At 38.1% G+C, this 17,775-nt stretch overlaps 1 protein-coding gene across 1 annotated transcript in view; it reads right to left on the reverse strand.

Moving 5' to 3' along the window:
- Positions 1-10,871: 10,871 nt before the first annotated feature.
- The window catches only part of STAG2 (STAG2 cohesin complex component), a 181,364-nt gene continuing 174,460 nt past the window's right edge, over positions 10,872-17,775 (reverse strand). Inside the window, exons 33-34 of the mRNA XM_074962528.1 lie at positions 15,210-15,287; positions 10,872-11,720 (exon numbers count right to left, since the gene is read on the reverse strand). Of these exons, the coding sequence (XP_074818629.1) occupies positions 11,697-11,720; positions 15,210-15,287 (102 nt within the window). The 3' untranslated portion in view covers positions 10,872-11,696. The remainder of the gene's footprint in view (positions 11,721-15,209; positions 15,288-17,775) is intronic.

The raw sequence follows: 17,775 nt of genomic DNA on the forward strand, positions 1-17,775 counted from the left end.
GTAGCATTGAGACTGAGAACATATTAGCCCTTAAATAATATAACTATAAAATCTAGTTAGGAAATTCTCATTTGAGATAAGCACGAATGTAAATCTCTGATTTATACTCCCAATAAGACAATTCCTCAAGGTTAGAAACATCTTCACTTCTGCTGACCTTTCCTATCTTTCCAGACGTGGCCAGACATTATACCCTTCATAAGGTAATACCCTACATGTGCCCATTGAAGAACACCATCTTTGAAACAGTCATATTTTACTTGTAACTACCACAAAGTATTTTGCTTTGATGTATTTGTGTAGATATGCATATCACAATTAAAATGAAATTTAAAAGAAAAAAAATATGTAATTCAATGTGCCAACTTGTGTCTAAGTACATAGCATATGGTGAAAAGTACACCATACAAGTTTGCACTCCCTAGGGTCAGGGAACAGCACTGCAGCTTTCCAAAGTAATTCCTGCTCAGGATGAGTGTTGCATTTTAATGGTACATCCAGGCTAGGAAAAGTTGTCTAGGTAACACGTAGCTAACCTTGACCCTTTTCCTAGCCTAGATGCTGGATAAACTCCTTTTAGCTCAAATTTGCCAATTTCCCTAGGGTCAACCTTGACCAGCTAAAGCGAGGTGTTTATCTTGCAATTGGACTGAGAAAAAGGTAGTTTAGCTACAGTGTGTTAGTTAACCTCCACCACTTTTTCTAGTCTCCACATACCCTAAGTATCTGCTATTGGTCAGAGCTAGGAGAAAATTGGGGGGGGGGAGGGGGGGAGAGGAAGCCTCCCAAGAATATTCTTCAAAATTTTTAAACAAATTTACTTTGACCTTAGTCACAATCCTTTTGTATTTCCTTCCTTAAAATATTCTAACAGATGCCAGTAAAAACAGGAATACTCACTCAAACAACCATTTAAAAGTAGATATTAAAGAATATTAATGGAAAGTGAATTCTGAATCCATAATCATGAGTCTAAAGAAAGTATTCTCAATCAAGGAGCAAAAACCAGCCATTTGTCTTATATGCGCAATCAAAATATAAGAAACTGAGAATGGAATACTCACTAAGAACTGTTTATAAACATGCTATAGAGCAATTTCCCTGGTAATTTTTAACAAGTATGTTTGAGAAATTCCTGATCTGTCTGGACAGAGAGGCCAAAATCAATTAATTACTTGCCCGGCTCTGCTGCAGGTATAGTGAGAAGGGGATGGGATTAATCAGACTAGGATATATGGTGATGAAATGCAGTGGGAATAAGACTTTTACTGACCTATTCTTGGAGTGATTACAAATTACTAATTTGAAGATGTCTTCATGCTGAATTGAGTTGTATGTCTGGTATTGAATATTCCTGTTACTACAGATTTGAGCATTTAGGGCACAATTTCATTAGTACTGCCATTTTACAGTTTAATTATTTAGTAATCAGGTGTCATATAATATACTTAGTTTACTATATGAAACATGACCATTCTCAATCCGTAATAACTATACAATTAGTCTTTCCCTCCAAATTACCCTCACCGCAATCATATAAAAAACACTCTTTGGTCCTACCCGATATCTTAATAGAAAAGCTTCTTCCTTTAGAACAACTCTCTCCAGATTCACCTTTCTTAAACTCAGAAAGGAACAGAAGCATACAGCTTTGTTCATGTTACACAGATTGAAGGGCTGCAGATGTCATCTTGATAGAGATTCTTCAGAATTCACTTTCTTCCCATTTAAATTCCCTAGGATGAACATTTCCCCCTACCCCCATTGTTATCTACAATACTGTTTGAGGAGGAAGATTTGATGGAATCTAGCTTGATTGTTCTTCTGACTAGTTAAATACCGGATGAGAGATTGGAACTAAAAGGCCATCTTAAATTCACATTGAAAATGGAAAATAAAGTTAAGCAGTGACATTTCAACCATGAAGCCTTCTTCAGGAATAATCTATAAAAGAAATAGCAAAGTCAGTTAAGATTTGCTTTACTTTTTCTATCTATAAAATCTTTTCTGAAGAGACTTCACAGGTAAAATGTCACTGGTACCTTTCTTTTCTACGTTCAGCATGGATTTAAGATACCCCTTTTGTTCCATTTGCAGCTCTCGTGCTGATGTAGCAATACTGCTTTTTTATTCCCAGAAGACGTTAGTCTAACAGCTTGCTTCTTGGCCAAGACTTTGACTAGATCCATAACTTTTTTTCTGATAAGTTAAAAAGAAAAGTTGGTTATTTCAGGTTTTAAATGGGTTACTCCAGTCATAATCCATTTCCGCTAACCATCAAAAAGAGAAAAAGCAATCCAATAATCTCAAAACATTAAGAAGGAAACCTAAGGCTCTTTGGAGTAGAAAAAACTGATGGCTTGTAAGCAGGGACCCAAAGAACTCTGAATGACACAATGTCTTTCGAATTCTGCAAATGGATAGAGTGACCCAAACACAAATGCCTGAGACTGAAAAAGGGAAGAAGTTGTGATTGGAAATTGCTTCTAGACTGTTAGTCCAGATCCATAAAAACTGAAGCTACCATACCATAATAAAAACCTATCATTAACCAGATATTCTGCTTGGTCGGTTACAAATGAATCCCAGAAAAAGGAAAAGATGCCAGGCACCTGAAACTCTGCAGCCCCAGGCTATTCTGGAGTCTGACCACAAAATGTTTCACACAGTGTACCACCTGCTTTCTGTCAGACATACAAAGTCAGCTGTCTGTCCTGCATATCATTTTCCCATCAGACACAAGGGGAGTTCAAGAAGATATTATACTTTTATTCTATAGTGTTGCAAGAGATGAAGGAGTAGACATTGTAAGGAAAGTCATTTAAAAATAGAAAATGTCACCTTTCAGTTTTAGATCATACCTTCCGGCAAACCACTTTTTCCCAAGTAATAGCTATTGAAAGTAATAGGAAACGTTTTGTTTCTTAAACGGAAAGACTCCATCTTCCAATTTTCTAGTAATAGTTTCCTTTAAAGGAGTTGTCGCAGCAAAAATACAAAATTCATACTCCCCAACAATTACAAACGCAATATAGCTTTGAAAATTGTAAACCAAGGCACCTTAAAATAGAGTAGAAACAAAAAATATACACAATTTAATTGGCAAAACTGCATTGCTGGAGCTTTAGAATCAACATTATACACACTTTAAAGCATTTCAACTCATAGATGTAATGGAAAACTTTAGTAATTGAAACTGGCAAACCACCTGCTTTTTAGAAAGGCAAAAAATTTCCACCTGACGAGAAGGGATGAGTTGAGATCTGTCATCAATTGGTACAGATGAGAACAAATTGTGTAATGCAATACAGTATTTTGAAAAGTGAAAATCTACATATAAAAGGATATGAAGAGCAAGATATTAAAGCAAGTCTAAACATAAAGTTCATCACATCTGGTTATCAGTAAGCTCCTTCATGCATAATACGAAAAACAAGTGGATGTGGTTTGCTTTTTTGCTTATGGTGAAGTTCAAATGTTAGAAAAAATGTAAAGCTGTGAAAGCAATGTGATAATAAAAAAGATCTGTCTATTTTTCACTCAAGAACTGTGGTTTAACTGCTGCTTAAAAAGAAAAAGCAAAACACATGGCTTCCTGGAATGATCATAAGGTGTGGCAAATAGCAGTTCCATATGACAGGTTTCAGAGTAACAGCCGTGTTAGTCTGTATTCGCAAAAAGGCGTACTTGTGGCACCTTAGAGACTAACCAATTTATTTGAGCATAAGCTTTCATGAGCTACAGCTCACTTCATCGGATGCATACTGTGGAAAATACAGAAGATGTTTTTATACACACAGACCATGAAAAAATGGGTGTCTATCATTACAAAAGGTTTTCTCTCCCCCCACCCCACTCTCCTGCTGGTAATAGCTTATCTAAAGTGATCACTCTCCTTACAATGTGTATGATAATCAAGGTGGGCCATTTCCAGCACAAATCCAGGGTTTAACAAGAACGTCTGAGGAACAGTGGGGGGGGGGGGGGAAAGAGGAATAAACAAGGGGAAATAGGTTACTTTTTATAATGAATCAACCATTCCCAGTCTCTATTCAAGCCTAAGTTAATTGTATCCAATTTGCAAATTAATTCCAATTCAGCAGTCTCTCGTGGGAGTCTGTTTTTGAAGTTTTTTTGTTGAAGGATAGTCACTTTGAGATCAGAAATCGAGTGACCAGAGAGATTGAAGTGTTCTCCGACTGGTTTATGAATGTTATAATTCTTGACATCTGATTTGTGTCCATTTATTCTTTTACGTAGAGACTGTCCAGTTTGCCCAATGTACGTGGCAGAGGGGCACTGCTGGCACATGATGGCATATATCACATTGGTAGATGTGCAGGTGAACGAGCCTCTGATAGTGTGGCTGATGTTATTAGGCCCTGTGATGGTGTCCCCTGAATAGATATGTGGGCACAGTTGGCAACGGGCTTTGTTGCAAGGATAGGTTCCTGGGTTGGTGGTTCTGTTGTGTGGTATGTGGTTGCTGGTGAGTATTCGCCTCAGGTTGGGGGGCTGTCTGTAGGCAAGGACTGGCCTGTCTCCCAAGATTTGTGAGAGTGTTGGGTCATCCTTCAGGATAGGTTGTAGATCCTTGACAATGCGTTGGAGGGGTTTTAGTTGGGAGCTGAAGGTGACGGCTAGTGGCGTTCTGTTATTTTCTTTGTTAGGCCTGTCCTGTAGTAGGTGACTTCTGGGAACTCTTCTGGCTCTATCAATCTGTTTCTTTACTTCAGCAGGTTGGTATTGTAGTTGTAAGAATGCTTGATAGAGATCTTGTAGGTGTTTGTCTCTGTCTGAGGGGTTGGAGCAAATGCGGTTGTATCGCAGAGCTTGGCTGTAGACAATGGATCGTGTGGTGTGGTCAGGGTGAAAGCTGGAGGCATGTAGGTAGGAATAGTGGTCAGTAGGTTTCCGGTATAGGGTGGTGTTTATGTGACCATCATTTATTAGCACTGTAGTCTCCAGGAAGTGGATCTCTTGTGTGGACTGGACCAAGCTGAGGTTGATGGTGGGATGGAAATTGTTGAAATCATGGTGGAATTCCTCAAGGGCGTCTTTTCCATGGGTCCAGATGATGAAGATGTCATCAATATAGTGCAAGTAGAGTAGGGGCGTTAGGGGACGAGAGCTGAGGAAGCGTTGTTCTAAGTCAGCCATAAAAATGTTGGCATACTGTGGGGCCATGCAGGTACCCATAGCAGTGCCGCTGATTCCACCATGTTTTCAACAATTTCCATCCCACCATCAACCTCAGCCTGGTCCAGTCCACACAAGAGATCCACTTCCTGGATCCACTTTCCTGGAGATCCACTTCCAGGCCTAACAAAGAAAATAACAGAACGCCACTAGCCGTCACCTTCAGCTCCCAACTAAAACCCCTCCAACGCATTGTCAAGGATCTACAACCTATCCTGAAGGATGACCCAACACTCTCACAAATCTTGGGAGACAGGCCAGTCCTTGCCTACAGACAGCCCCCCAACCTGAGGCGAATACTCACCAGCAACCACATACCACACAACAGAACCACCAACCCAGGAACCTATCCTTGCAACAAAGCCCGTTGCCAACTGTGCCCACATATCTATTCAGGGGACACCATCACAGGGCCTAATAACATCAGCCACACTATCAGAGGCTCGTTCACCTGCACATCTACCAATGTGATATATGCCATCATGTGCCAGCAGTGCCCCTCTGCCACGTACATTGGGCAAACTGGACAGTCTCTACGTAAAAGAATAAATGGACACAAATCAGATGTCAAGAATTATAACATTCATAAACCAGTCGGAGAACACTTCAATCTCTCTGGTCACTCGATTTCTGATCTCAAAGTGACTATCCTTCAACAAAAAAACTTCAAAAACAGACTCCCACGAGAGACTGCTGAATTAGAATTAATTTGCAAATTGGATACAATTAACTTAGGCTTGAATAGAGACTGGGAATGGTTGATTCATTATAAAAAGTAACCTATTTCCCCTTGTTTATTCCTCTCCCCCCCCGCCCACTGTTCCTCAAACGTTCTTGTTAAACCCTGGATTTGTGCTGGAAATGGCCCACCTTATCATACACATTGTAAGGAGAGTGATCACTTTAGATAAGCTATTACCAGCAGGAGAGTGGGGTGGGGGGAGAGAAAACCTTTTGTAATGATAGACACCCATTTTTTCATGGTCTGTGTGTATAAAAACATCTTCTGTATTTTCCACAGTATGCATCTGATGAAGTGAGCTGTAGCTCATGAAAGCTTATGCTCAAATAAATTGGTTAGTCTCTAAGGTGCCACAAGTACTCCTTTTCTAGTTCCATATGAAAGTTCTTGCTAAGTTTTCAACATGCTGAAGTACTCTCTAGAACATCTAGGTCAATGGACAGACAGACCAGTTAACTGAGATGATGCCAAGTCACTCCAAAGCTCTGAGTCAACCAAAGAGAAACATCTATTGATGAAACCATAGCAGAGCATTCTTATCAATTCTAAAGAAACCTCTACCCTACTGTTCCTCTCACAGATGTACTAAATTTATACCAGGGCTGAGTCTCAGTAGATCGAGCAGCATCCCCAATTGTAATGGGAAGCCAGATTAAAGAAAAAAAAAACAGTCATCTCCTTTAGTTTTGCCAGCTCAATTATAACATTGCTAGTGTCGACAGAAATTTCTCAGCTAATGACATTACTTAGGATAGGTGAATGGAAAATTTCTTACCTGGTAATTTTCTCTTAACAAATGGGCTACTCCTCTTACCTACAGAATTCCAAAAGCTCCATTGGTGTTGCTGGAAACTTGAGGACTAAGCACGGTCCTCCATTTCAGGTTGACCAGAAATTCTGCCTTTGGCATCAGAACAAGTTAGTAATTCAGTTTCTCCCAATCATTTTGTTTTATATCTTTAATTTGTATTTGTTTTTCATGCAGTGGTGACTGCATTTCAACACTTTATTCCTCAGCTGAGAAGAGGAACTATTGGAGCATTGAGGCTCTATGTCATTTTGAATTTTACATGCCATGTACCCTTGATATATAATTATTTCCAGTTCTATTTTTTTAATTGACCTATAACTCCCATTTTGACAGACTTAATACAATTTTTCTTTAAAGGGTGAATTTTTTGAGGGATGTGAGTTAACTACAGAATTCTGACTGATTGCCACTTATCCAATACTGGGATTTCATTTTTCAATCTTTGTAACATGGTTTTCATTCTTTATAAAGCTAGTTATATAAACAAATTGTTGATTTTTCCCCTTCGTGGTTTTTCTGTCAAAAATCAGCTCTATCATAAAGTGAAATTATTAAAATCAAACTCTGATTATGCTTTCAGAGTTAGTTTTGGGACATCTGTAATCACATCCCGAAAGAAATGCAGACATGGACTTACTTAAAAACAATGGCCAACATTTTCAAACATAAAGCCTAATCCAAAACCCATTCAATGAAAATAATCCTATCATAATAATCAGTCGCTTGGTATAAGAAACTATAGCTGTATTTAAAGACTTGTAAAAGTTGCCTGATTTTCAGAAGTGTATAGTACTTATGAAAAGCAGAATATGCAATTAAACCTATTTAAATAGGAAAGTAAACACATACAAAGTTTTAGTTTCAAAAAGGTCCACTCTAAAAAAAAAGGATGCCAGGATTTTTCAGTCAGGGAAAACTCAGGAATTTAAGTAATCAAAGAAACAAGACACATGTAAGGCTCACCAAGGTGGGAACTGGAGGAAGAGAAGAGAGATGAGGGAAAAAAAGACGAGTTGACAAGTTAGCACGAGTTGTGCCTTTGTTCTAGTGGTATAAATCACTACTACATGGCAGATATTTTCTTATGTTATCTTGTCTTGTTCAAAAACTATTTATGTACATATACACATAAGTTTATGTAGCGGATATCACTGCAGAACCAGAAATATATAATCCCAGGCCATGTTTACAGTACCAAAAATGGGGATAGGAGTGATCTGGGGAATTATGTCAGGAAGCCTTTACTTCAGTACCACATAAGCTTGTTAAAACCAAATATTAAATAAAATTTTAAGACCTGCACAATCACAATATAGTAGGGACTAAACAGCATAGCTTCTGCAAAAGAAAATTGAGTTTCACTACCTATCAGAATTCTTTGGACACATCAACAAAATAAAAGATAAAAGGAGAACAGACTGCCAATTATATGGACTTTCAAAAAGCATTTGACAAGGTCCCTCACAATAGGCTATTAAGGAAACTAAGTAGTAGTGAGAGACAAACTACTGTCATGAGCAGAAACTGTCTCAGGGACATAAAACAGTATGTGTATATTTTCATCATGGGTAAAAGTTAATAATGGGGTGTTCTGAGGTTATGGGTTAGGACCGATGCATTTTGTTACTGATCTGGAAAAGGGAGAAGAGCAGTGAAGTGGCAAAATCTGCAAAGGACATAAAGTTAGATAAATCATGACCGAAGACTACCACGAGAAACTTCAGAGGGACCTAGCAAGCTACATGAATAAGTAACATGATGGCAGATGGAGTAATGCATATTGATAGGAGTAATTTGAATTTATACACTTTACCAGGCCCTAGATTAACTCAAAACTCAAGGGGGTGAAAAACGACACTGGCAATCACTGTTGGCAGCTCTATGAAAACTTGTGCTCTATTATTAGAGAATTGAAAAGGACTTCCATAAGTAAAGGGACTGAAAAGATTGGGACTGTTCAGTTTTGAGGAGACATGATAAAGGTATACAAAATAATGAATGGTACAAAGATGGTACAGAGTGTGCTATTTACCCCCTTCCATAGTACAAGAAGTTGACAGTGAATGAAAATACCTTCTACAAAATGCACAGATGTCACAAGGTATCATTTAGGCCAAATGTTTAACAGGATTTAGAAAAGGTCAGAACATTTATAAGGATAATGGGAACATCCAGAGTTATATACTTCTAATTCTTACTAATGTATCAACAACATTTTAAACAACCATTTATTTGCAACGACAGGACAAGTAGAGAAGGAGGGAGGCCTTGCCAAACCAGACCTTTTAAAAAAGATAGCAAAAACTTTGTGTACGTTTGTTTTCTGACGTTCATTTTTAGTACATTTTAACTTTCCTTGCTGTTTCTTTCTCTTAACAATTAAGCTTGAATTGTTTACTTATCGTACCAGGAGTCAGGATGTTGTGTGCAACAAATGGAGAGTGCTGAGCACTGAGCTATTGATCACAGTAAAAAAAATCACCACCTTTAATGACATGCCAACTCACGGAACCAAATTACTGCTCAATTTGATCATTTTCACCCACGTCCAGTATCTGAATTAAAAACAGCAGTTACAAATGTCAGACAAGGTCAGTTAGTAGAGGAAAAGACTCTGACATACCATTAAGAACAGAAATGCTACAGAGTAGCTACTGTCACACTTGATTGTTTTTGTTAAAACCAATTAGCCATTGATTTTCTGGCATACAAGAGTATTGTACAAATCTTAAATTTTATTTTCAGTTACTACCCTCTTTAACAGATTACTTTGTATTTACACTGCTAAAGATTTGTATAACAAGTTTATCCCAAATTAAATAATATTTAAAACAATCATGATTGCATAACTTTTCTACTTTAAATTATTAACCCAATTAGTGCTTTATTCACATTTTAAAAACTTGTACAATTTATTACAAATATAAAACAGTGCAGTTTTCCATACATTATCTCAACTCTGAGACAAACACTTAAAAGACATGGAAAAAGATTTAATTTCTATAAACATAACATTTGCATCACTCACATCCTTTTATTTTTCAATGTCCTTCCCTACCCCCGATTTAAAAAGATCAAACATACAACATACTGTAGGTTTATTTTTATTCAAAAAGTTACTGTCTCAAGACATAAATACAAATCAGAAAACAGTACAATTAGGACAATAGAATGTGGAGGACAACAGGTTAAGGTAAATATATAAAACATTTTAGCTGGTTGAAAACATAAAGCTGTAAGAACTGCTTTCACAAAGAAACACTCGGTCAAGAGTAAGAAAAAATCAATTTAAGTTTAAAATCATATATACAGTCCTCTCAGCAGTTCTATTAAATGCAGTGGTGTGAAAAACAATATAGGCAGTACTTTTAGAAATGAGAATATTTATTTATGTAAAATGAGTTAGGCAGATCTGGTTTTGAGTATACTGTTATCCCATGACTTAGTAAAATAATTATATTTTATCATGATCCTTTAGATAATCTATGGTTTTTGGCTACCACAGCCCAATGTTTAATTTCTGAATCTAAAAACAGGAAGCCTTTTTGTGTTCACCCATTTGGGGAAATTCTTGTATTGCAAGCGTATTAAGGCATGGAATGATTAAAATAATATACCTCAAGAACTGAGAGACAACTGACAAAAAATATACATATGTAATATAAGTTAATATTTCCTTTAAAATGATGTCTAGCTGCCTAAGCCTTGCAAAATAAGTTGATGTCAAAATGGCACAGATCCACTTTCTGTTTTAAACTGATTTAATTTATTTGTGAAAGGACAAAAAATGAAGTTTAAAGCTTAGCTTTCAAAGAATATTATGGGGTGGTTTATGAATTTCTATTATCCAACCTAATTTACATACAGAGGAAATGTACTGTAACCTGTTAGAAGTATCTTTAACCTGAAGACTGCTTGCAAAGACAGATAGATAAAACAATATAAAATACAAATTTAAAAATCATTTTTAAAGCATGAATTCTCATGCTTTTCTATTTTTAAACATTGTTAAACTTTCAATATATTTCTGAAACCTCATAATTTTAAGTTGGAATTTAAAAGTAAGAAAAAACTAAACAAACTGCGCAATTATAAAATCAGCACCAATTTATATATATATATAATTTTATTTAAAATTTAGATCCCTATTCCCACACTCTAATAAGCTGTATAATTTTTGTTTAGAATTTTTCTGCAAACATACTACAATAAGCTTCTTTTATTTGGAGACAAAATACAGTGGCACTACTGGAAGGAATTTCACAACATTACATTTTTCTTAAAGGACAAGCAAACTTTCAGGGTTGATAATGGGGCAAGCATGACTGTGTTATGTTACTTTCTGGCAGTTCTGAGAAGGACAGAATGAAACTTTTGGATTTGAAAAATATTTTAGATGAAAAAATTGATATTCTGCATTTAAGTTTACTTTTCTCCATGATTATCTTAATTAAAAAGCTTCTCTTGATGCAGTTTAAGCATTTAATTTAAAATGCCAAAATTCTGCTGGTTTTACAGTTCTAGAAAATCAATCCACCTGCCATTTCAGTTCATGTACGTAAACAAACCCAGCAGAGCTCATGATTTAGTACACCCAATAAATGTATAAAAAGAGGAGCTCAACTTTGTACCAAGCACCTCTGAGAATGTTAGATTAAAACAAATGTGGAATACTTTTTATGATTCGGAAATAAACTAACACATAAAATATTGGTTTTTCAACAAAAACTGTAGCTTATCCTCAAACTGTTTACTTGTCCTTTACATTTCATTTTTCAGGCAAACAAAACTGCCCCTTCAATGCACTTGATCTTGAAAGCATGTCATTCTCCTTAGAGAAAAATCTGTTCAGAATTTCACTGTATCTACCACAATTTTGTATTTAAAAACTTCCTCTTCCACTTAGAAAATGACTTCATCACGGATTTATTTGCTGATCTGGTATTAAAACATTGACACCCCAAGAACCTAAAACAAAGAGAAAAATTGTACATATTAAAAGTGGCCTGCTAGTCAATTTATATTTTTCTACAAATTCTAACATAAATGTAAAGAATAAGACACAGAATGTACTACTTAGATTACATCACACGAAGACACGTACAAATGCCTCCAATATATTTTAAATTTTCTATCCTCTCCTCAATCCAAAATTAGCAAAAATTAAGAGGAAATTACCAAGTCTGTAGGATGGAAACAAAAACATCTCATATGTATTTATTATAGGGTCCTCAAAAAAATTGAAATAGATGTCTATCATAAAAAACAGCACAGCTCTTCATCATATTTCTATGAATTTAGACAAGTTATCATTAGCTAGTTTTTCCACGAGTTAACTATCTGGAATTCTTTGAAGATGACAATTTCTCAGGCCCAAAATGGAAGTCGAGTACCTTGTTCTGCAGTCTTCAGAATTGTTAAAAAGCAGTTAGTCTTGGATGGAGTGGCCTATATGAATGTATGGTCTGGTGCAGAGACTGTGTCTATAAAGAAGACATCTTGCCTCTCAGTTGCTGTCCAGGATACAGACATTAAACAGTGGGTACTGATGAAGGCAACATATTCAGAAAAATACAACTAGTAAGTAATCCAATAAAACCAAAGCCTCACTTAAGAGAGACCACATGATTAAGTGAAAGAAAGCTGGATCTGGATGAAGGATCTGCTCAGACTTATCTGACAACAAGGAGAGCAAGCTGCTTCCTGAACTATCAAAAGCAGGTTCCAGGACTGACAACCCCAAACCAAAAATATCCAGATGCGTTCGTTTTCCTCCTTTGCTCTGTATAGGATTTTGAGGATCAAAACATAGTGCAGTGCAGCTATATAAAACATACTTCATTCCGTGTTGTAGCAAGAATTTATATAATACTGATGTGCACCTGCTCCTCTCTCTGGCATCAAACCAACTCTTAATGTTGACCGTGGCACTAATAATTAACATGCAACTGAAGTAAACTATGAAAGGCATACAAAAATACACTGTGATAAGAAACCAGTAGTCCTAGGTGCCAATTACAGTGTGTGTGCCATAAAACAAGTGAGATCGCAAGGAACTACCATGACTTCTTTATAAACTGAATTTTGGATCCAGATGGTGCATGTGTCAAGGCACACAGAACCATCATAACCTAACTGCTTTTTAATGGGTCCAGAGTCTATGCCAAAGGGCACAAACTCCAAGAGTGAGGGATCTGTACAAGCAATTCCATGAAGAAACCTATACAAACCCTACCCAGGAGGAATGTGTGTTTATAAAATTAGACAGCATAACTGGCTTAGTTTTTTTAAATATTGAGTGATACAATTCCTGAATGATGTTTTTATATGGATTAATCATTGAAATATTTGAAATAAGTAGTTCAAGACAGATTTTTCATCTTTAAATTTAAGCAGATAAATGAATGTGCAAGACAAAATGAATTAGACTTGGAATATGCTCTGGATGCATGCACTTGCAGTACTGTAATTTATCATCTGCTGCCATCATGTGGTAATGCTGATAAACTGCTAGTATAGATGCATCTTTAAATTTAAGCTCTATTTAAGGTGAAAATCCCAGGCAAAAGTATATGCTCTGTGTGAGTGTTTTAGTAGGAATGGGGTAAAAGGATGGGGCAGGTGGCAGCGAAGGAACAGAAGTGAGCCTATGGTAAAGATGTAAGCTATGATTTAAGGTTTGAGGTCAGAACCATCAGACTGGAAATGTATAATGGCCCTGGATTCAGAGGAACAAACCCTGTGTCAGATGAAATTGGTGACTGGTCTGAACACCATTAACATTTTAGTAAGATGAAAAGGATGTTTACAACAGTTCCACTACCTACAATTAATGGAAACGCATTATATTTTACATTTGAAATAAAGCTTAGTAGGTGGTTGGTGTTCCCCACAGGTGTTATCTGAGGAGAGCACAAAAATCCTATTAAAAAAGCCTACCTAGTACAAATCCTTGTATGACTTCCTGCTAACAGAAGATGCCTGCTAATATGGTATGTATGTGAGCCAGATAAATAGATGGCTTTGGGGCGGGGGGCTTGGGAAGGTGGGGGTTTAAAACTTAATGGAACTTATATAAAACTTAAAAAAAAAAATAATGGAATTTATATTATGTGTCCTTCCACGAAATAAACCCCGCCCCTTTATAATTTTGACTATATGTATGTCAAATGATTTTTTCCTAATTTTGTTTTTCTTCCTCATGCCCCCACGAAGGTTTCTTGGACGCACAGAACACCTCTTGTTTCCCCCCTTTCCTACCAGAGCCTGGCTGTTTGGGTGCTGCAGCTTGTTATTCTCAATGTCATTTTGTAATACTAAGAGAATGCTGAAAATGGCTAAAAATGACAGCTGGTTCTGAGAGAGAAGGGAAAAGGATGTTTACAGCTGTTTGCTTTCAGAATTTTTCTCCCCATTTCTGCTGCCTTCCATCCAGACAGCAGCAGGACTTCAAAGGAAAACTGCCATTTCCCCTTCCCAGCCACTGTGCTCGGCAGCATTAGAGAAGTAACCAGGCTACTTTTAACTGGACGTTCCTGATGAAAGGAGCTGGATTAAAGGTTCCTGGTTCAGCCTGTTGACCTATGATGACAAGTTTGTATGGAGGCTGGAGACAGCAGACAAAGTGGGTGAGGGAAGGGAAAAATAGTTGTTCAAGTGGGAATCACAGGCTTTAGTGGCCTGTGCAGCTAATGCTTTCAATAAAGAAAAAGAAAATGCCTCTGCCCACTACAGATAATAGGGGAAATGTATTTAAACATGTTTCAGAGTAGCAGCCGTGTTAGTCTGTATCTGCAAAGAGAAAAGGAGGACTTGTGGCACCTTAGAAACTCTAAGGTGCCACAAGTCCTCGTTTTCTCTTTGCGTATTTAAACATTTCTCCCATATTTAAATTCTGTAACCTATGTAGCACAAACGATGTAAGGGATACATATTTTGACTGGTGAGGAGAACCCCAGCCAACCACTGCTGAGAACTGGCTGTGAAATTACCTGAATGACTCATTCAGCCAGAACAGGGATCTTTGCCTCAGAGTCCAGTCACACAGTAGATAATATATACTTTCCACATTAGTAAGTGGCCTCTTTTCATTTTGGTTTTGACCTAACCATAGGGAATTACACTCAGAACACGGAAAATCAGAAACTTGGAAATACCTTAGTATCAACAGTGTGTGGTATTTGTTATCCTTACTTAGAAATTCAAGAATATTGTTTACATTAATTACTTTTCCTGTGATGAAAAAAAGCCACTACCAATATCATATGAAATATCTTATATTACATAGTTTCATCAGCTATATACCGATTGTCAAAATAATCACAAAGTAGTCCTTAGTATTTCATTAAGTTGCCACAATCTTGGGTATTCCTTTCCAACTACACATCCAGTTTTATTATACATTTAATCTTACAATTAAAATTCTTTTTAGTTCCCCCCTCTTTTGACTAAACCTACTGATTCGTCCATGATTGAAGCAGGGTCAAAGAAATCTGGTTTTAGCTCCGTTCTCTCTCTCCTGTTCTTTGATGGTGGCTAAAAAAAGCAAGCAAACAAACTGTCACCAAAAATGTTAATAGTAAGTTACATTAAAGGTACAGGGAAAAAAAAGAACCACTTATTTTGAGCACAGATGATATTCATACTTTAAAAGGGTAAAAATGTATTCTTAGATAAAAACTAATTTTTATTCCTGCATAACTTTCTTTTTTACTTTTTGTATGACTGTTTGAACAAGTAGTATATTAAGTGCCAAGTATTATTTTAAAACATATGCAAACTCAACAAAATAAACTTCAAGAAATAAAAGGTTACTTTAACTGGAATTCTTGGAGAGGCATGGTCCCTATGGGTCATCATGCTGGGGTGCGCATGCACTGTGTGCGCCCAGGATTGGAAAGTCTTCAACAGCAACATCTGTTGGTTCGCGTCTGCACTTCCTCATGCTCCCAACCCAGGACATAAAGGGTGGCATGGACCAACCACTTCACTAGTTCTGGACTATCATGAATCACAAGTTGACCCTACCAGAGGAGAAGTAGGGTGGGTTGTGACTAACCACAGGGACCACACATCTTGGACAACTCCAGCTACTGTTAAGTAACTTTCCTTTCTTCTTCACCTGCTGGTCCCTATGGATATTCACTGCGGGTGACCCCCAAGCAGTGCTCGTTGAGGAGGAAGGTACGAGGAAGTATGCTGTACAAAAGGAGGTGTCTCCAGCCGAAACTTGAACAATAGTATGCCTGGTGAAGGTGTGTATGAAACCACACACAGCTGCTCTATATATTTCCAAGGGGGATATTCCCTGTAAGAAGGCTACCAATGCTGATTGGGCTCTCATAAAATGGGCCCCAACAGTTTGAGGAGATGGGGTTTTCATAAGATCATAGCAACGGGCATGCTATGGAAATCCATAGGAAATCCATGGAGCCTTTGGGAGCCCCTTTATTCTTTCAGCAACAGTAGTGAACAACCTTGCAGACTTCTGAAAGGGTGCCAGTTCTGTGCAAGTAGAAGACTAGAGCCCTGCACACATCTGGGGAAGGGAGTCTTGTCTTCTCCAAACTGTTGTGAGATGTAGGGTAAAATACGAGAAGGTGAAAATTCTGGTTAAGGGGAAACCCAGAATGCACTTTAGATATGAACTTTGTAGTTGCAAAGAAACGCTGCCCTTGTGAAAAACCGTGTAAGGTGGTCCTGCCACAAGGGCCCCAAGCTCCCCAACCCTTCTACCAGAAATAACTGCCATCAAGAAGGAGTACAGGAGGAAACAGGAGGCTATGGGTTCCAAAAGTGGTCTCAGAGGAGCAGAAAGGACCAGGTTCAGATCCCAGGTAGGATCCAGTTTTAAAACTGTAGGGAATGTCCCTACGATGCCCTTCAGAACCTTTGCAGTAGTGGGATGGGTAAAGACCAAGCAGTCCTCTAGGGGAGGGAAAACATTGATAGCTGCCAAATGTACCTATATGGAGTCAAGAGACAAGACTTCTGCAGTGAAAAAAAGATATTCCAGTCTGAGGAGGATTCCCGATGCCTCCAGAAGTAAGTGGTGCTGCTGGTATCAAAGGGAGAATTGGTGCCATTTAGCGGAACAGTGTTTCCCCACAAAGGGTCTCCTCAAGCATGCCCTCTGTTTTCACTGTCCATCCAAAAACATACCAGATGCAGGGAAGCTGAGTTGGGGTGATTCATCCTGGCCCTATTCTGGGACAGCAGGTTCAGGAATGGTTGTAGATGGATGCACATATGGGGAAGAGAGCTGTAGGATGGTGGTGAAGCAGAAATGCTTTGGCTACCAAAAAATTATCAAGATCACTGTTGCCCAGTTGAGCTCAATGTTCCTGAGTATAAGAGGCAATAGGGGAATGGGAGTGAAGGCATACATCAGTGGATCTGACCATTCCACCAGGAAGATGGCCCATCTGGAGTTGAGGTCTTAGGTAGTGTGGGAGCAGTGTGCTGGGTGCTCCTTGTTCTGTTAGTTGCAAAAAAGATCCCAAGGTAACACCCCCCCCCCCTCTTCTCCTGCCCTACTACTCAAAGATGTGCTGCACTATAAATTGGTAGAGTTCCCATTCGTGATCTGTGTGGAAATGCCTGCTGGGGCTGTCTGACAGGAAATTCATTACCCCTGGAACATGTGCTGCCAGGAGTGTGATCTGATGTCTGATGCACCAATTCCAGGGCTAGACTGCTCCTCTGCAGAGTGGGGTAAGTCTCGCTCCTCCCTGCTTCATATAGTAGATGGGGATGCTATTGTCTGTTCTTGACCTGCATGCATGAGATCCAAAAAACGGCTAGAAATGTCTTGCATGCTTTGTGAACCGCCCAAAGCGCGAACAGGTTGATTAGTAGTCTGGATTGGTATGGGGACCAGGAAACTTGGGCTATCTCATTGTCGAGATGCACTCCCTATCCCAGTAGGGAAGCATCCATGATGAGTGTCTTTGTAGATCATGTGGGAACAAAAGCCACACACACACGCTGTTTTCCCATCAAGTGAGCAATGTCAACATGCCCT

The sequence above is a fragment of the Natator depressus genome, chromosome 9 (assembly GCF_965152275.1).
Source record: "Natator depressus isolate rNatDep1 chromosome 9, rNatDep2.hap1, whole genome shotgun sequence".
Classification (NCBI taxonomy): Eukaryota; Metazoa; Chordata; order Testudines; family Cheloniidae; genus Natator; species Natator depressus.